This window comes from Acanthopagrus latus, chromosome 13 (genome assembly GCF_904848185.1).
Source record: "Acanthopagrus latus isolate v.2019 chromosome 13, fAcaLat1.1, whole genome shotgun sequence".
NCBI lineage: Eukaryota > Metazoa > Chordata > Actinopteri > Spariformes > Sparidae > Acanthopagrus > Acanthopagrus latus.
In genome coordinates, this window is record NC_051051.1 from 4,753,962 (window position 1) to 4,775,098 (window position 21,137).

At 41.7% G+C, this 21,137-nt stretch overlaps 1 protein-coding gene across 1 annotated transcript; it reads left to right on the plus strand.

Annotated features, from left to right (window-relative positions):
• Positions 1-14,220: 14,220 nt before the first annotated feature.
• cldn7b (claudin 7b) lies at positions 14,221-18,260 on the plus strand. The gene is made up of 4 exons (XM_037120447.1): positions 14,221-14,681; positions 16,762-16,926; positions 17,027-17,111; positions 17,285-18,260. Exons 1-4 carry the CDS (start codon positions 14,459-14,461, stop codon positions 17,433-17,435), a joined length of 624 nt encoding a protein of 207 aa, XP_036976342.1. The 5' UTR covers positions 14,221-14,458; the 3' UTR covers positions 17,436-18,260.
• Positions 18,261-21,137: the final 2,877 nt, after the last annotated feature.

The following is a 21,137-nucleotide window of genomic DNA, read 5'->3' on the forward strand; positions in this document are numbered from 1 at the left end:
TATTTATAAACAATCCTGTGATAAGAATTGGGGATGATGATAATGAAGATCTCAGATTTCCAGATGAAGGAGGGAACATCTAGAGTGAAGCGTCACGCAATAAAAGAAAACAACTACTCTTCCTGGGAAGACGAGCCATAAAATAGAGCGATATACACTGAGCAATATCTGTATCAACAAGCCAGAAAACGATTCTCAGCGAAGATTTAAAAAAAAAAAAAAAAAAGTGTGCATGAACGATTGAGAGAGCGAGCGTCACCCTGGATCCACTCCAGCCTCTCCTCTCCACCAGGTGACCAGGCTTCTTATATTGCACTAGCTCGTTAGAAGGCTACGAACGAACAAGTGGGTCAATTTTTTTTTTATGCTTTTTTTTCATTTTTTAATTTTAAATCCGAGGTGGATCTGAACTCAGTCACCTGGAAAAGGGGAGCTGTAGTGTGTACTTCACTCGGCATCTGCTGTCAGCATAAAGCCGCGTTTTGAAGCCAAACATCAAAGCCAGAGGAGCCTCTGAGCTGGAGCACTTGTTATTCTGAGGATGTCTGGCAGCTTATCCACTCGCTAGCTTTATCAAATCACCTTGGAAGAGTCGCCCTCGAAAAATGTAGTTGTCTGAGCGAGTGTCTTGATTTGATTGTGTGCCGACATCTTCCGTGGTATGGATGCGCTGTGTGAATGAGTCCCCCCCCTCCCAACAAAGGATAGACGGGCAAAATGTGGGTAACCTCTGCAGTGTCCTTCAGACAAGACGCGACATTGTGTCTGTGAAGAGGTGATGTGTGGGGGAACATCTGGAGCAGGATCTTTGGGCTGAACCCACAGAAGGGACCACATTCACTGAGTGTGTTTATGATGAATTAAATAATGTCTTTTTTAGAAGAATTATGCAATGACTTTGCATCCCAGTCATCAAGATACGTTTCGGCAATGTATGTTTTTGCAAACCACTGATATGAAGAAACTTTTCTACCTTCGTCTTGTAACAATGATGTGCTTGTGATCCGGTTAGGTTAAGGCACAAAACTAATTTGGTTAGGGTTAGGAAAAGATCATGTTTAGGATGTTTAATTCAAAAAACATCCGATATTAGCAATAACACATCGGTTTTGTCGCCATTAAAAAGGCTGCAGAATGTTCAGTGATTTCACCTGGAAAGTGTCCGCCCCATATGCGAAAGGTTGAGTTCTTATCGATTTCAACCCGAAGGCTGTTGCTGCATGTTTTCCTCCTTTCCTTCCCGTCTTGTCTGTCAAAAATCTTAAGCTGTTCTGTCCAATATAGCTACAAAAAGAGGAAAACATGGAGTGAGTTTTATGCCTACAGTACAGTGGTGTCCTACTCCAACAGCTGTAACTCCACCACCACCTCACCGTCAGGATCTCCAACTCCTGACATGAAAGTCAGCTCGTATACATTTGAGACATTCTGTAAAATTATCGATTTGGTAGGTTTGACGTGTACAAACATATCAGCGGTTTGCAAAATGTAAAACACCAACGTTTTTATTCTCGCCGCTGGGCCGGGAGTCTAATCGGGAGCCGTCAGGGTATCGGCTGTGGTCGTGTTGATGATCGCTGCCACGGAGAGCTGTCCGCTCCGCTAACGCGCCGAGTGGAAAAATGTCACCACAAAGCGAATGAGCACCAACAAAAACAGACAGCGGTAACGTCCCGTCGCTGTGCCAGGAAAAGTAACGCTGAGAAGGGCGGAAGGCAAACTGTATTAAAAAAAATAAATAAAAAATGCTCATTATACGGTCGCTAGAAAATCACAGATAATCTCTGAGAGGGTTCAAAGCGCCGGGATGGCGTCTAATTTTAATGGTAGCATAATGTGCAGGAGGGTAACAGAATGTGAAGCGGAGGCTGTGTGTGAATGTGCTGCATTGAGTGGTGAGAGCAAGTCTGGAATAGGGTGATGAATTGTAAAGAGGTCAGCGCGCGGAGGCGGTTATTTAGAAAAGAGTGAAGGATTAGCAGGTGTATTCTTGAGGAATGTTGATAAGGAATTTCCGCAGCAAACTAAGCAGAATTCTTGGCAGGGTTTTCTGCGGCGTGTGGATATGATAATTAACGTAAGACAAAGAGGCACGTAAGGAACTGTGTGCTATTTATGACGGGGGGTCTATGGAGGAAATTACTTGGAGGGGCTTTGCATTTTTTTTTTTCATTAAGTCTTTAATTTTCTGGGTTTTTCCAGGGGGAGTATCACTCAGTTCAAATTGGGATATTTCGTCCTTGTAGCAGATTTTATTCGCACACAAATGTCTATTTTTTACTTTTCTCCCTGGTGAATTTTTCTTGCAGCCTCGTATGGTTTCTAACTGTGAGCTGCCATCTTCTACTGTATATCAAAGTGTGTGCGCAGCAGGTAGAAACACAGCGCTGTGGGCTTATTTTAGCTGTAATACAGCGCTCGATATTTGTGCATTCCATCTGGGAGCGTTGTTGGTGCCAGTACACATTTCAAAAAGTTGATCCGAAGTCCGTTCTTTTTTTTACAGGAAAAGCACTCGGAGGTGCTAAACAGTCGGTGACTGACAGCAGGGAAACCCCTGCATGCCAAGTCGAGAAATAATGGCATTTCTTTTTCTTACTTTTTCTTACTTTCCTTATCTATTAATCTGCCAAATATTATTGTTTACCACAGCTCGAACGGACACCTTCAGATGTCTTGTTTTGTCCGATTGTCAGTCCAAAGTCGTTAGATACTCCACAGATACACATGCCTGATGCTGAAACCAACAATTTTGGGGGCATTCTGCTTAAAAAAAAATACAAAAACAACTAATCAGGTTGCCTAATTCTTGCAAAGCTACTTTAAAGTTTCACTTAAGCAAACACAAAAGTAACAAAACTTCCAGAATCAACCCTCACCTCAGCTTAAATGTGACTTTATAGTGTTAAACATCGTAGAGACCCACATCCTCCATAGATTTCTCTCTCAAAAAAAGCACCCGGTCCTTAACACTGAAATGCTGAAGAACGCCACAGCAAGTTGTCCGACAGTGATGCTGTAAGTAGACAGACGAGACCAGCGAATGTTAAGTTGTCTGATGTTGAATGTGAAAGTGAAGAACGAAGCCGAATGTAAGCCGGAAAGAGATCTGTACGATGAATGTAAGAAAAAAGCGCAGCGGTGTCGACGGGCTCGGAGACGTGTAAGTGCAATGAAAGCGACGGAAGGTTGGAGTCTGGTTGGTCGTGCAGCTGGTACGTGTAACTAGTTCTGTTCTTGAATGTAAAAAAAAAAGTTGTGGACGAAAAAAGGTTGATTAAAAAACAGAAAGGAAAAGATAGCTAACCATAGAGTGGTAGAGGTATTAAGAGGATCGTTGTCATTGTAGATTTGTCTGTTTTTGTCCGTTGATGTTACATTTATAGTGCGACGTGAACAGCGAGGTGGGAACATGGGGAAGGAAAACACCGATACAGTTTGTGGGCCCACGCATGAGAGATTTAAAGTGGTAATCCCTCTCCTACACACATCTCCTGCACCACCAGCCCCTCAGTATCTACAGCCTATTAACTTTCTTTTCAACACTATATTGCCTGTGTAGGTGTGTACTTACAGAGTGTTTGCCTTTCTGTGTATGTGTGTGTGTGTGTGTGTGTGTGTGTGTGTGTGTGTGTGAGCATCTCTGATTAAGAGTGAGGTAAGACAAGAGACAGAGAGGCAAGGAGAAAAAGGAAAAAGGGGCATGAGATTGAAACACTGATCGATAGACTCAATAAAACACAAACGGCGAGAACATCCAACCCTGCGACGGGCGCAGAGAAACTCCCCCCAAGGTCTCGCCAGAGACGGCCAAATCCATTTGTTCATAATGAACTCAGAGGGCTGCTGTTTGATTTTCTACCTGTAACCTATCTGGAGGAAGTCGTTTTATTTATTTTTTTCCTTCCCTCTTGTTTCAAATAGCGTGAGCATCAGCAGCCACACTATCCTTTGCTAAAGGCGAGAGCAGGTACAGAACATAAACCACATCCCTAAACTCGGCCTGCAAAAAAAAAAAAAAAGTCACTGGAGAATTGGAAGCACCTTAACAACCGCTGGGCAGAGCTCAAAACATTTCAAAGCTTTGAAAATACAGCAAACAGGGAATCCCTCGACTTTTATCAGAGTCGCGGGGGAATAACAGGCAATAATGATATTAAAGTGCCGCTGAAACATCCCCAGTGTTTGAGAAGGGCAGCAGAGGTTTAATGCTTCCAACCAAGAAAAGCTCTTGGAAAAAAAACAACATATCAACATTTGATTGATTCGAGGTGTATTATTAAGAGCCGATGAGGAATTTTAATCACATTAATACTGAGTGCAACATCTGTTAGCCTGAATCAATGTGTGCAACATGAGACCACTCATGACTCTGCACCTTTTGATTTTAAGATCTGCCTGTAAATCTGTACCAAGGTTTTGTTTTAGTATTGTTTGGGACTGATCTGTGGATTATTTTCTCGATTATTCAATTTGTTGTTTTGTCTAGCCCACCATGACTTCCTCAAATGTCTCCTGTTTCGTCCAGAACCCAAAGATCACAGATGGAGTGAAGAAACTAGAAGCGATGCTGTGGTCCTTTTGTGAATAACCCAAAAATCAAGAAAGTCATCCAACTTGGTATCAGATCAAACAAAAAGCTCATCGCTGTCCAAACTCACACCTCGCCCCAGTGATATAACATCACTCGCAGCTCTTCTTTGCAGGCCCGTGTCGGTACATTTGCTCCGAGCGCTGCTGTGCCGACGTGTTGCATGTCGGCCGGCTGCAGCGTGCTGCGCCGATCGACCGACATGCGTGCTGCTGAACTGTGCGGCGTGCAGTTTGTCTATTTGTGGGGGGAAATCTGTGTATAACTGGCTCCCTCTAATGGAAGCATGTGGTCGCTAAAAGGTAACGTTGCTGAATGAGGGAAAAAAACAAAAACAAAACGCTGTCCAGTTGTTGTGCAGAAATTTGAATCATCAGTCCAAAGCTGATTTGCTGTGCTGAGATGTTACGCCCACACTTTAACTTCTCTCATGTACTAAACATTGAAAAGGATGACGCTTCAGGAAGGTTGAGTCTCGCCTGCAACTCTGTGTTTGATTATTCCAAATACCAATATGAAGCGTCACAACCCGGAAGCCATTTATTTTGTAGTTTATAGAGTATTTTTTTTTTTTTTTTTGCTGCTGCAGCGTCGTTTCTTCTCTGTTCAGGTTGAACGGCCTCTTTGAGGAATGCAAAAAATGTGAAGGATGTGAAATGTCACCTGTGTGGACTGCCGACATGTTCAGAATACCGCTTGTTTACATGTACGTTACTGTCAATACTACAAATAGTGTATCTGATGTGCTGTGTCAGGTCGATTTTGTTCCTTCAGATATGTACTTAAATAGTCAGTGTTGATGATTTTTGGTTATTGTCTTTCAGTTGTTTCTTTCTCGTCATGTTTTCCTTTTTTAATGCAAACTCCTCGTGCGGAGGGAAGAATCGATGTTGCTCTCCAAATGTTCCTCCTTTATTCGATGTGGGTTTTTTTGTCTTTTTCGGTCTGCACTGCTGTATCCACACTGACGTGCCCCCCCCCCCCAAGAGTGAACACAAACTGAATCCCAGTGTGCGACTGAGTTGTGTGTTTGTGAAGGATGCAGTGAATTCAAGTGAAAAAAAAACAGCAGGACAACATGTGTCGTGTCACACACAGCAACAACCTCGCTGGTCTCAGAGTTACGGTCACGCAAGTCTTCCAGAAAGTTTCCACAACCCCTCTCTCTCTCTCTCTCTCTCTCTCTCTCTCTCTCTCTCTCTCTCTCTCTCTCTCTCACTCTCCTAACTCCAATCTTCTTGTCTTCCGAAAAAAAAAAAACACTGACAACAAAAAAGAAAAAAGCCATAAATTAAAAAAAAAAAAATTAAAAAAAAGGCCTTGGCACTGATGAGCCACGGAGAAGAAGACCTGAATCCTCAAAGTCACCTTCCCGAGTTGTTAGCAGGGATTTGGACTCAAAAAACAATAAGAGCCAAACCAAAGTGGCGGCGGGGTTTACCGGCTTTTTTTTTTTTACCACTTCAGGAAGCAGCAAACAGGGAAAGACCAGCAATATGCAACGAGAAACTACCAGCCTGCATGCAAAAGAGAGGAGACGGAAGTCAACGGACTACAATCAGGATTAGCAGGACTACGCAGGAAAACCAGTGGTCTGCAATAATAACTGCTACTCGTCTCGACTGACGTGGGAATTTTTCCTTTTTTTTTTTGTTTTTTGCAAAAGCATGCATACATCACCGTTGTTCGGCTCATGAAGGGACGACTCTCTCCCTCTCAGTATCCAGAGACACAAGCCCTCGATTCACCCTCTCTCCATGTGTGTCATCAGACCTGTGTACATTTCTACAATAACTCCTACATGGATTGAAAGGAGATGTCTTATTCTGGAATATTATTCAATAAAATAACATATATTTGTATGATTGTAAGCAAGTGCCCCTTTGGTGTGTTGTCTTCTTTTTACCCCCTCATTTCCTTTAAAGTCTATGATTTGTTGATTTGCAATCAAGACGACTGATAACCTTTGTTTGGAGCTGACCTATATTTTCACACGTTCTCATTGTAAATGTTTTACTCCACTACGTTTATTTGATAACTGTAGTTACTAGGTACTTTCTGAACAATCACACCTACCTTTAACAGCGGCAACATTCAACTGATGAACACATTGCATCTAACTGGCAATTGACTTAAACAAAATCAATTCTGAAACAGGCTGAATATCAGATCCAGGTTGATAATCAGTGGATCCCTCATATTAGTTTCTTCTTTAATCATGGTGCTGCAGGTTATTTGTACGTTTGCCTTCCTTCTTTGAGGGGTAGGATTTAATAAAGGAGTAGTCTCGACAACTAATATATATTTAAATTAGTATATATACAAATATTTTTTTTGTTAGGTTCTTTCACTAAAGTGAGTTATGATTACTTCTAGAAAGTTAGTCAGTGTTTTTTGAAATAAGTGGAGGCCCCTGCTGAGACAGGTGACAGGTGGTGGCTCCACAGGTCCCAGCGGGGCAGGCTGAACCAGCCGACCTCACCTTGCCCTGATGCTCCTTCTTTTTCTTTTTTTTTCTGGGTGTGAGGAAGCGTACTCAGATAAGCCGTGCCTTTTTTTCATGTGAGCAGTTTTAAGTTTCAAGATGTTTCGACTGCAGCAGCGAGCAGAAAGGTTGGATACCTGAGAGAGAAGCGCGTACGCCCCCATACATTCTTCCGTCGATAATCATGTTCAAACAAAGACAAACTTACTACTTGAATGCTATGTTGCAAAAGTTTAAATCACATTTATTTGAATGATTAACTTATCCATAAACTTCCAGTAAAGATGCTGCTTTTTAAGCTGCTCCTCTCGGCAGATAATGCACTCGATTCAAATTGGAGTTTTGGTTTAAGGGTTAGGGTTGCAAGTCAAACACGTACAAATACATGTACTCAAACCGGCAAACACTTTGGCAGCATCAGGATTGAAAAAAGAAACTGGGCAAGCTTTTCCTACCTGTCAAGTGTTCACATTCCCACCTTGTAATTATAAATATACAGTATACACGACAAAGTCAGCAGCGGCACTCCAAACAGCGGCAAAATATACAATCTTGACTTTCACAGCTGCAGTTTCCCTCTGCTTCCAGTCTTTAAGCCAAGTTAGACTAAACACATCCTTATCTCTGTACTGAAGGCCATCATTTGTAATGATTATCATTATGTCACATCATGTCCAATTAATATGGGCTGATGGGCTTTTTAGTCATGCTGCCTTCTGGCAGTTATCAGCCCCAGAGGGGGGTCCCCCTCCTGTGAGGCATCATCCATTTTTTCCCCCCATTAACATGCTAAAAACCGCTGAGATGATGGAAGACAGCCGCATCGTCATACTCAGCAGCACCGTGTGGAGTCATAAAGGTGTCTGGGGGTCTGTGATTGGACGGGGGCCCATCACAGTCTGATTTGGCCAACAAACTGGAAAAAGAACAGACTATAAGAGACGATCTGCAGAGGAGGTTATTGGTGTCGGCCTGCCCACCTGGAAGTGTTCTGCAGTTACCCTGTTACACATTATTGTGTAATAAAAGTGCAATAAAATTAATGTTTGAACAGATTATTGTTTTTTTTACCACCTCCTCGCTGGAGTATTTATGTGTAGTGAGTGTAGTATTTGTGAGGGCTTTTATTGTGGAGGCTTTTCAAGTGTCGTGCAGAGACATGAGACTAATCTCACCATCACATCCTGTTGTTAGCCACAACAGCTTCGGCACCATCTTGTTCAGTTCCTCTCAGTAATCGCTGTAATCTTACCTTTAATTTTGCCATCGTTTATTAAAACTAGACTCCAATGCCTCTGATGACCTTTCACGAAAGCCCACGCTGTCACTCCTCCTCACCGTCTCCCCACCGGCCATCAGCCGTGACAGTGAGGCTTTATAGTCGTAATAAAACCCTCTGAACACAAACACAGATAGGTCAGCTGTCACATATTTGCATGTTGAGCATGACGGAGTAACAGCGACGGCTCGGGTTCACATTTGCGGCACATCCCAACCGAATGTGCCATGACGTATGCAAAAGTTCATGTAAATCTGCAGGACTGATTATAAGCAGCCCAGACACATCATCTGGTTTTCAGATGAACAAGCTAACATCTGTCTGATCTACTGCAGACTCATCTTGTAATTTTTTTTTTATTCTTTCAAAAGAAACCGGGCTTATTTAACCAAAAATGTATCAGATGGATGAATAGCGGCAATTACTTCTAGTTCACTACCCAGAAGTCAATTAGACATTACAATCTCTCCGTGATAGCCGTGGTAAATGGATGATGGCTCGCGTCCCACAGACCGGGATAATTAAGCTACAAGTCATCCTCCAGAACAAGCTGAAGTTGAGCAGCATCTGATTTGAGCAGATTATTGCGTGGCCCCGGGGCTGTCGCTGACTTTCACAATGAGTTCCTCCTGCTTTTGAGACGTGACCTCAGCCGGGGTCGCTCTTTTCCTTCCCTCTGATCCTCCCCGAGCTTTACAGGGCTACCATCTGAAATCTCATGGAAGCATGACTTGTGCATTTATATAAGATTATTCTCAGTAAAAAAAAAAACCCACACAGAGATGAGCTGTCTGCGCTCAGACTGAATGGAGCTTTATATTTCTTAATGCAGCAAATAAGGATTAAGGCATTAAACCAAATATAGTTCTCACGATAGCTGGAGGAACCAATTACCCTCAGCCTGCGCATGTTGCCATTATGGGCCCGCTACATGCTAAATTTGAACAAACGTGGGAAAATCACAACCTTGGAGGTTTTCGGCGTGCATGTGCTGCATTTGATTATGTTTCTCAAGCGCCGACTGGCAATGTTCCTCAGACTGCACACGCTTCAACCGTTTTTTTCATGTTTAATTACATATTCATTACAATCAGATGATAATACCACGTGTTACATAACCATTTAATGTCAATGCGGCGGGATGAGATGGATGCAGAACCAAACGATTAAATGATTAACAGAGGTCACCAGAAGTTCACGGAGAGGGTAATAAATGTGGAAACGATGTCTATGTAAGAAAACAAAGAGGAGGCAGCAAATCACCAGAGCAACCGCTAACTGCTGTTGGCTAGTTAGCTCAGTTAGCCGTGCACCGAGGGATCCAGACTGGATGCTTTGGATCGGGGCTAGCATGTTAGCATGCTAACCGACGCTCCACCATATTGTCCCTTTAAGTGCATCATTTTCAAGCGTTCAACAGCTGCGGCTTTAATCATGCCGCTCTATACAAAAACAATGAATCTGCAAGGAATTAAATGTTTGTCAGTTTGGATACAATTCAAACGCCTCTACGTGGGAGATCATCGTCGATTATGTCACAGCTGACAGTTTACATTCATGGTTTCTGACATGTGACAACAGTTTTATCCACCGCTGTCTCTCAGACCGGCTGAAGGAAAGTACGTGTTCACTCTTTTCATGTGTCCATTTGCAAATTGCATTTATTACATTTGCAATTGTGATAAAAATGGGTGGAAAAAAAGAACAGGAAAGCACAATTGAATTAAAAGGAAAAAAAAATCTTATATGGGTTAGGCTCTACTTCTTGTGGCCTGAAAAAGCTTTTGTTGTTATTTTTGTTACTCATGAATTGATTTCTTTCTCATATTGCTCCTACACAAAAAAAACAACAACCAGAGAACCATTATATATCAATTTTACTGAATTGATGGCGTGTTGTCTTTATTCCATCCTATTCTATTTAAAGTAATTTGATATATTTAACTTTCCTGAAAACATAAAGTTGCCACATGATGTTAAAGTTAAATCTTTGTTCTTGAAAATCATAACAGTACAACACTGTTGGTATAAGAGAATACTGAGAATATGTCCAGGTAAGTAAAGCTTGCAAACACTTTATATATAAACCAAATGGTGATTTTTAAATAAACACAAGAATGTCCTGTGACTGTGAGAAATTTGAAGTTCAGCATTTGTTTTTTTTTTTCCCGTTTTTCCTCAAACATGGCCGTCTTGTTCTTTCACACATCATGTAAATCTGGGGGCTTTGATTACTGAGTCAGAGCTTAAATGGGCTTTTTTTTTTTAATATTCACATCAACCACCAGATGACAGTCTTGCACCTCACAGTTCTGTTCTGTTTCATCTCACCTCGTTTAACCTCGTCCTACCTCCTGCTCCTCTGTGATGACACGCACACTGAGGGGGAAACGGATTAGAGCGAGGCAACATCAGCACACATGTGTCAGATGGTGAGGTTAAATCCTAATTGGAAAACATCTGATCAGAGACAGAGAGAGAAAAAAAAAAAGAAAATTGCTTAACTGGACAAAAAATTAGAACTCAGAATATCAAAGTAAAGTTTTTTTTTGTTTGTTTTTTTTCAGGTAAAACTTATTTTGTTCAGTGGAATGTAACTTTAACTTCTTATCGTATTAATGGTCATCTGTTTTTAGAGCTTTAGTTGGCTCTTAGGTCAACAACACGGTGCAAGCCATAAAGTCGGGCAGCTGTGGCTCAGCAGTAGAGCTAGCTATTGGAAGGTTGCTGGTTGGCAGCCACCACCATCAGTGCATGCTGGACAAAAGCATCTGCTAAATGCTCTAAAAATGTAAAACTCATTCTTGTCATTGACTTTTTGTCATTTAAACAGAAAGGTAGTGAGGAAGAACATGTGTTTTAACCTCTCTCTTTGTTTTCCCTGACAAAACTTTCTCCAAAGTTTCACAGATAAAATTAAAACTTTTAAAAATTGTTGGAAAAAGCTTTTTGACACTTGATCGTGAGTCACAAACACAGGGAAGCATCACATGTTTGCCTGTGCATTGTGGGTAAACTGTCAAAGAAAACTTGAGGCAGCTGACCACGAGCTGACACGCCCTCTGAAGCAACACGGACACATCCAAATTGTTCCGTTTCGTGTCATCTGTTTCTCCTCAGGTGATTCATTCGACGGGCCGAAAAAACTATGACAAGTGCAAAATATTTACTCCTCACTCCTCCGAGTGTTACCTGCCGTACACGGTGATGACTCACAGAGTGAGTATCAATATGAAAATACTCTGTGTTGCGCAAGTATCAGAGTACATACGAAACTTGACAGCCCCGGTATACATATTTAGAACACTGGAGTAGTAATAGTAGTGACATTTGCATGCCAGGGTTTGTTTTTTGTTTTTTTTGGTGGGATGGTTTTCATTTACTAAGAACTGCTTGGATACCAGCAGCCGCACAATAAAAACCTGTTGGACCAGTGAGGTCAAACTGTAACTCTGGTGCGGCTGTTATCAGCCCACAACATGGCTGAACAAGCCCAAAGTGAAACTGGTTCTCACAGACGATCATTCAGTCAGGTTTAATTTACAGCATTACACACACACGCACAGTTTGTACCATTGATTAAAATAAAATCCCGTTCTTGAGCAAGAGTCAGAGCATATCCGACATGGCGTATGTGACTTTATCTGGCTGAAAATGGACATAGAAAAAAATAAAAAAAAAGGCCCAGGATTTCTTCTTGGGTTTGTCAGGGTGAACAATTCAAGCAAACTGTCATGTGGAAACTGCTCTCCCTCAGGGTACAGCGCTCTAAAAACACAACTCAGTGTCTCTACCTCCTGGATTTACAACTCGGTGCTCCACCTTTCTGCTGCTTTGTCGGCAGGAAGGTGTTTACTACAGTGAAGGATCAAGGGAAGTGACTGTGATACTATTTACGCTCACATTAGTAGACGTAAAGTTAGAGGAGGATATGAACCGAGGAAACAGATTTGTAGTAAAATGTACATGATAATCATTCACAGGAAAAAGACAAAGTTCTGTTTTTCTCCATTGTCTGAAGGGGAAGTGAGCGTTACAGATGATAATCATAAGCAGGGAGGTACAAATGCAAGTCTTATTTACCAGTGAGATGTACAGGAATGTGCCATGATCGAGGACAATGTGTGTTTACTTTCTGCGTTTCACACCAGATTCAAGTATCAGACATGGATGACTCATACAGAGAGCCATTTAATGTTTCCTATAACTCAGGCAGCCACACACACACACACACACACCCACACACACACACACACACACACACACAAAAGTACATGTCGAATATACAAGTTACAATGGCAAGAAAAATGATACATGAAAGAATGTGATGTCATACTAGTGTTTAATTTTTGGGTTTTGAATAGACACACACAGATGATTTGCATGAAACACGTGAAACGAGATGAAGATAAAACACAGAAGCTACAGGAAGTTATATTTGAGTCCGTGAAAACAAATCATCATTGTGTGTCTGACAAAAAGTTTATTATCAAAATGGCGTCCTTATTTCCCCCCCCAAAAAAGTCAGATCTGCTCTTGTCTCCTGGTTGTTTAGGTGTTGATTGATTGACCCTTAATGTTCATGTGAGGTTAAACTCTGCAGTTCAGGTTACTTACAGATATGTGTATGTCTTGTGATCACATTACACAGTCTTACATGTTTCATATTAACACTACCTCAATTGTATGGGACTTAATTGTTCACTCAACTTCCACTCACAGCTTCAACTTCCCATTTTGACACTCATGTTGTTAAACCCTTGACGGACATGTAGGCCTGTGTAGAGGCTTCATGTCTTGGCTTTAATACAAAGTAATCTACTTTTTACTTTAACTATTCATAAAAGTGTGTGACAAACATTAAGAGTACTTACGAATGCAGGAAGACAATTTAAACATAATATAGGAGGCCAATCCTCATTATAATTATTATAAACATGTAAACATGACAGTATCAGTCAATAAAATGTAAAACTTTTTCTGGTTCCAGCGTGTTAAATGTGAAGATCTGCTGACTTTTCTTTTGTCATGTGTGATAATAAATGACGAGTCTTTGGGTTTGGATAAATTTGAAGATGTTGGTTGGAACAAAATTTTTTTTTGTCACATTTCATCGCTAAAAGATTAATCGATTGATTGTGAAAATAATCTACAGGTTTATTCACAAATGAATATAATCATTAGTTATGGCCCTATTATTTATTCATATAACATATATATATTCACACATTAAAAAATACATTTTTGATCAGTCAACTGAAACGGAATACATACAAAAAAATGTATTCTTCAGAAAGAAATGTGCAGGAAGGGACAAAAAAAAAATCAAACGATGTTAAGTAAATAAAGTATTATGTACAATGCATGACATATTAAAAAGAATGAAAGCAAAAACATGGTTTCTAATGTTTTAAAAATATCGGGTAGTTGATAAGACTGTTGCTGAATATCTGGTGGTTTTGAATCCTCCTGTGTTTTTCTGCCTCTCCCGCGGTTACAAAATCCAGGATTTCATGACTAATGCTGGCTCCCACTCTCCACTTTTACTTTGCTTTTTAATCAAATAACATGACATTTAAAGACACTTATTGGTTTATTATATTACTGGGACATGTTCTGTATCATTATTTGTTAAAAAGAAACACAAACAACATAATTAAACACCAAAATAACTCCACTGTATGCATCAAATAAGTCACATGTCAGTCTACCTGCAGCTCTCATGACTTAATGAGGGGTCTGTTCTTTGTTACCGGAAGTCTTGACATCACGAAACTTCAGGTGTTTGCCGCGACGCCGTGATGAGTCGATACTGCGTGCGCGTCCCCGCCCACCTGAGACAGAAACCGCCTAGAAAAGCTCGCTCCCGCCGCCCCCAACCCATTCAAGGTGCGGCTGAGGAACAGGTGCGTGGAGGAGATTCACCGAGACGGTTCATTGTTTTTTAAGCGTCCCATCAGAGAAACACACACATAAATCACAGCAGAGAGGAGCTGACTTTACCAGAAACAGAGCAAAGTTCAGCTAAAAAAGCCTTCAGCTCGAGAGGAGGATTTTGGACGTCGTTTTAAAGAAGAAAAACTAAAAGGAGAAGGAAGAAGAAATGGCCAACAAGGGTCTGCAGATTTTGGGATTCGCCCTGGCCCTCCTGGGTTTGATTGGATTGATAATTGGCACCATTCTGCCGCAGTGGAAGATGTCCGCGTACGTCGGGGACAACATCATCACGGCCATCGCCATGTACGAGGGGCTGTGGATGTCCTGCGCCTTCCAGAGCACCGGACAGATCCAGTGCAAGGTGTACGACTCGATCCTGCAGCTCAACAGTAAGTCCCTCAGCACCTGTCGGAACGTCTCTTGTCATTTGGGAAAAAAAGTGTCTAACATTTGGGGACATTTATTATTAGATGTTTTAGTCTGTGATCCTTGTAATAGCCAAAAAAAGTAGGCCCTTAAACACATCACATACTATTTTTTTTTTGTTATTTATTAAAGTGTATTTCTTGGCAATTGACCTAAATAAAAAACGTGTTGCAGGAAATGATGTAACAGGCACCTGTTGGGAGAACAAGTAGCAGCTTCTTCTTCTCCCTCGGCCATTTTCTCCCTCCTCAAGCTGTTCCTAGAATTCACCTGGCCTAACCGGTTTCATGTCACTCATTAACCTCTGCTCAGTTCCTCAGTGCAGGTATTTGGTTTAGAAGCAGTCTTATGAGGCCACACCTGCATTATAAAGCCTCAGTAGTAGAAGCAGATTGATGTTTAACTCCCACAGATGATCTAATTTACTTAAAAATATTTTTTTCCCACCTTATGGCTCAGGAGGAAGAGTGTTTGTGAATCACTTTTTTTTTTTTACAGCCCCCCCCCCATCTTCTTCTTCCTCCTCTTCCTGCATGTGTGGGGGGGAGAAAGGCCTAAAGTGTTGGACTTCCATTACACAGCATATGTAGTTACAGGTTAAACAACACCTGTATGACCTTCTGTTTGGTCAACAGAACTGGACACCAACAGCCACACAAACAGTCGGCCTGTATAGGGGATCGTATGGAACTACTTTGCTAAGTTTCTGGCACATAAATGTTGACTAATCCCCTGGAAAAAACTATAAAAAACGCAGTGCAAGTTTAATTCTTCAAATTGTCAGAGCAGGATGCTTGCATAAGGAGCATGTTAAACAGTTACAGTAGGCCTCACTTCCTGGATATTTGGCAGTACGGGTCGTTTGCCGCTCGGAGAATTGTAATAAAAATGACACAGTTACTCGTTGTTGGTCGAGGAAAGGACACCTAAAGCTAAATGAAGAAGTTGGAACGGTTGTTTGTGCTTCCTCGTCAGGAAAAGTCCTCGTGCTGTGTCTGTCTTTTATGGCTCTTATCTCTTCCCATCATGCAGTGGATAAGTGGGTCACTGCTGACACGATGGTTGGATTCATGTCTAGAAATCAAAACCCGATTGATTGATTGATAGTCTGCCCCCGGGCATAAACTGCCAGAACGTCACACTGGGATCTGTTTGGTGTGAAGTCTCCTCCCTGTGTGTGTTTTGCCTCGACTCACCTTGTTCACTTGTTCACAATTGCAAGTTACTCGTTAACTTTGAGTTAAAAGTTCACAAACGGGTCATTTCCTCCAAAATGGCTTTTTTTTCTCTTTCTCGCTTTCTTTTCACATTATTTTTATTTCTCCCGATTGGCTTATCAAAACATTAGATTAAATATCTGCAGCACATTGTTCCTTATCGCCTTCTTCAAACACGAACACAAACCAACTCTGATAAAAAACACTGTGTGATTAAAGCTGCGGTTTTAGATACGGAGCGAGTGGACAAATAGTGACTTATTATTCAGAAATACCTGCTCAAATCCAAAAGTTTTGTTTTCAAAGATGCTTGTCTTTTTTTTTAAGGTCATAGTTTGAAGCTGTGAAGCGCCTGAAAGTGGGAGCGCCTTCCCTTTTTTTTTTTTTTCTTTTTATAATGAAACTTGAAACCTGGTTAGACCTGTTTCTGACTTCTCATGCATGCACACAAGCCCACACACCTACTCCCCCACCCCCACCCCTTTACTGCTCTGCTGATCGGGCTTCCGGTTGGAGCCAGTTTCTGTGGTGGTTCTGCGTTGTCATAGGGAGCGGCGGCGAGACACAGGAGGCCACTGTGTTGTGCATGAACAGAGCTTGTTTACACCGCTTTGTGTCAAATTTGTGGCCTTTTTTTTTTTTTTTTTTTTTTTTTTTAAATGCTTAAAAGCCAAAAAAAGAAATGTGTAATCACATAAATCATTCAAATAAAAATAACTTCACTAATCCAGTATGGCCTTTCAAGTGTTGCCACACCCTTTTACCTTGTGTACCTGTTATTGTCACAATAACTGCTGGACTAACCCTTTCTTGTGCTTTTGCCCAGGTGCCCTCCAGGCAACCCGCGCCCTCATGATTGTCAGCATTATTGTAACGGTGGCCGGCCTGGGTGTAGCCTGCATGGGAATGAAGTGCACCAACTGTGGAGGAGACGACAAGACGAAGAAGTCTCGCATTGCAATGACCGGAGGCATCATCATCCTGATCGGCTGTAAGACGGCACTCTTTTAAACTTGTTTTTGTTTGCGGTTGTCTGCGTCTTTTAACCACGTTGACAGCCTTGGTGACGTTCTGTTTTGCTCTTCTTGCAGCTTTGTGCTCCATCGTCGCCTGCTCCTGGTACGCTCACGACATCATCCAGGCCTTCTACAACCCTTTCACCCCCGTCAATACCAAGTAAGTACACCAGCAGAGTGTGGTATCTCCAAACTCGTTCAGATGTGCTTGTTTGTTTAAGATACTGGGTTTAAGCTCGTCCTGCCCTCCGGACATTTGCATGAGCCCAGCTGTTCTCACAGCGCTGATGAATTGTTCTCTGCTCTGACCTACTGTAACTCCTCTTTCTGAAGGTATGAGTTCGGCTCCGCCATCTTCATCGCGTGGGCCGGAGCTTTCCTGGCTGTAGTCGGAGGCGGCATGCTGGCAGCATCCTGCCCGAAGGGGAAACCGTCACCCAAGTACCCCATCTCCAGACCCCCCAGCAGCAAGGAATACGTCTGAACGGGACAGGACTCGGTGTTTGGAGGCTGAAGGAACACTTTGACATTCGTGCTGGTCCTGCTCAGAGACTGAAGCATTGAAAACATGTATCCCAGGAGACGACTCGTACCTGTTTTTTTTTATCATTTTTTTTATTGTATATTTTAGTTTCTTCAGGGCCCCTCTGTGTTACTGTAATATTATTTTAACAGAATAATTATTAAAGTTTTAAAATAACAGCGGTTTACTTCTTAAAGAGCTTGCCGACCTACATTTAGTGCTTACTGTTTGTATACTGTGTAGTAGACGATCCACTTAGTTGACACCTGTAAAGCACTATTTGTCAAATGCTTCATGCTAACTTGTACAGTGTGTTTTTGGGGAAACAGTTTATATGCACTGAACAGAAATCAGATATCACAATCACGGTGTATAACGTCATGCATCACTTATTACTGTGAATCCACACAGGTTAAACATCTGGCACCTGAGAACCAATCTGCTCTCATTATTCTCATGTATTTGTGCCTTATTTATATGAACGTGACAAAACCTTTGGAGACTCCTCTGTTTTAAATCAAGCGACGGAGTGAAATTGTAACTAAACCACTGCAGACTGATTCCTTAAACTCAGATTGCCAATGTTCTTGCTGACACACATGCAGCAGCAGCTGTTGATAGCTTTATGTAACAGTTTGTGTGAATGGGCTTTGCTTATTGCTCCTGTTTTTAGCCCGAACAGATGTCGCTGCGCTCTGCAAATACTAATTTTTTTAAAAAGAACTTTTTGAAGTTGTGACATTGCAATGTTTGTATTGTGTATATAAAATAAAAGCATAAACTTGACTGTTTGGTTCTGGTTTGTGAAAATGCCTTTTTAACAAAGAACAAAACCCAGATTATTTAAACTGTTTACTCTTCTAGATGTATTTATATTTAGAGTTGTATACAGTACTTGAGTAAAAGTATATGGTTGTAAAATGTTACTTTTGTAAAAGTGAAAGTCAACTATGAAAAGTGAGTAAAAGTCTTAAAGTAACTGATATTAAATGTGCTGAAGTAATGAAACTACACGGTAAAGAGAATTATAAGATACCGGCAGTTCCATGGTGTTAGCTGATTATTGGCTCGACTGATTCTCAGATTCCGTATTTATTTTGTAATCAAAATCAGTGTTTTTGTTTTTAATTGAGGTATTTTTGCCTTACTTACATTACATTTAGGGCATTTAGCAGAGACTTTAGTCACTGTGGTGACTCACAGAAATTCATACAGTTCACTAATACAATACATACACTGATGTGATGGCTGCCGTGCAAGCAGCTCCAACACATCGGGGGCAGTTTGGGGTCCAGTATCTTGCCCAAGGACACTTCAACATGCCTGCCAGGGGAATCTAACAGCGACCTTCCGATAACAAGACGCTGGCTCTACCCCTGAGCCACAGAGACTCTTACTTGACTGCTGAATCAAAGCCAAAGTCATGCAGTTAAAATCACCCCTTTATCTCTGTAAAAGAGGAAGAAAATAAAATAAACAGGTAAAGAAATAAAACATGACAAACACACACGGACAGTAGAGTACATAAGACTGGTCCCGCGTGCCGTCACATGCAGATGTTTTGAAATCCTGAACAGCATATCGGCATCTGGCATCGCTGGCAATTGAACATGAAAAACTGGCTGCAGATGATTTTCTTACAGAAGCAGGAATCTAAAATGATCAGGGCTTCACTTCACTCTGGCTGGAAGCCATCTTCCTTTGAGTTGATGGCTCCACAGCGTCGTAATGGCTCTCAACAGGAGAAGTTGCTCTGGTGTTTACTGCCACCTCGTGGTGTGTACAGGCAACTGCTTCTAGCTGTGGGAGACAGATGCATTGAATGGATGGATTCATTCACTGTGCGTTATGAATCATGTATTATATGTTCAGTAAATGTGTGTGTGTAAGAGAACATACGCATGTCTGTGTGGATTTTATCAAGCTGTCAGCTGATGTGGGAGAGCTTTAAAGAAAAGGTTTCGCCCTCCTGCTCTTTTTCACAGCGTCTCATCTCTCCTCACTTTGTCATTATGTGTCTCCGAGTTCTGATTCTTGAGATCCATCAGAGCCGGCGGTGTCTTGCTCCAGTTCTCCTTCTCCTCTGCTCTCATTCTGCCCGCTGTTTCCTCTAATCATTATTCTTTCCCTCCCCCTCGGGTCAGATCCAAAAAGTAATAACGATAATGATTTCAGTCCTAAGTGGCCGAACTGTCTGACCCCAGGTCTGCCGCTGTCCTATAAAACTCAACACAAAGCCACTGGAGAACACTCTTTCTTCTGTTGTAGGACTTTGTATCCACACTGTGGTGATGAGGCTGATGAGTTTCATCTGTCATTAACAGAAGGGTGTGTGTCACAGGATTTGTCATCTAAAGTGGCTCCTGTTAAACGTTCTCTCTCTGCTGGAATTTAATTGTTTTTTGGGAAAACATTCTTCCCTTCCTGCGTTAGTTCAGACCACAACACACCTGTTCACTCCTCTCATCTGATCATTTAATCAAGGTCGGACTATTTATCACCAGTAAATCCAGGCCATTACATCAGGCATTCCTGTGCCACTGAATCACCGAGTAATGATGATGACTTATCGCCGTCCATCAGCCCTCTTCATCACCCTGACAGTAAATGATGCAGTGCTTCGTCAAAGTGGTCATTTATCGGACCATTAAAGGTAAAGATGAACAGAACGGGTCTGAAGTGGCCTTATTACACCACCTGTAAGTGAATCCACTGACTCAAACTGTTGCCACATAAACAAACATGCACATACATTCATGAGTGAGTGACTGGAGAGACTAGTGTTGGTTTGTGTAACGAGCTGTGTGGTACAATATTTTATTTAAATGTAAAATATATCAAGTAAAACAAAAACTACAGGCCTCATCTCCCCAAAGACTTGAACTGGATCTAGATGTCTCCATAAAAATTATCCAAAACGGTAATAAATGTCACTTTTCTTTTCTTTACACAGTGAGGAAAAGCTTTCTGAAGGGGGCAGCTGGACGAAAACAAAATGCAGAGAGATTCCTCTCACGGAAGGGGGCCGATATTCATTCTCCAACTCTATAAAACACAGTACTGGCTATAAAGATATTATCAGATCAAGGATCACAAAGTGCAAACAGTGCCATGTGTGCACGTGACCCAGTTAACATAGTCATACAAGCAAGAACCAAAACATTAGATCCTAGAACAGTGTCAATGTGTTAGATTTTTAAATGCAAAATAAGAGATCATAGACACACTGATCAGCAAGTTGCAAAAAATCTCAAGGCAAAACAGAGTCACTTGTTGTGTCTCAGTTCAGGGTCTGCGTCCTTCAAAGGACCCGGCCTTTGTGGTCTTTGAAGGCGAGTCCTTCAGGGACCTTGTCAACCGCCTCAGCCGGAGCATTTGCTGGATGTGTCACCAGATGTTTTACCCTTAAGTCATGATTTCTGGCGCCCAGGCCCGCGACAGTGACGATCTATGCCACGGGATGTCACAATTTTCTTTCTTTCTTGTTTTTCGGGCATGAAAAGCATCTTGGGATATGTGAGGCCACAAAGGATTGTAGCGGTGCATCCTCCAAAAACAGGGAAAAGGAGCATTTGGAGGAGCGACATGGTAACATAATTGGCCCTCAAATGCTCTGATGAACTGCATTCATCTTCAAAAATGGTTAAAATAAGCAGTCATTGC

What these genes read in the sequence shown, in the direction of transcription:
- cldn7b (XM_037120447.1), top strand. Translation starts at nt 14,459, where the DNA reads ATGGCCAACAAGGGTCTGCAGATTTTGGGATTCGCCCTGGCCCTCCTG. An exon ending in CTCGATCCTGCAGCTCAACA is followed by an intron (nt 14,682 to 16,761) that starts GTAAGTCCCTCA and finishes GCTTTTGCCCAG; the next exon opens with GTGCCCTCCAGGCAACCCGC. An exon ending in CATCATCATCCTGATCGGCT is followed by an intron (nt 16,927 to 17,026) that starts GTAAGACGGCAC and finishes CTCTTCTTGCAG; the next exon opens with CTTTGTGCTCCATCGTCGCC.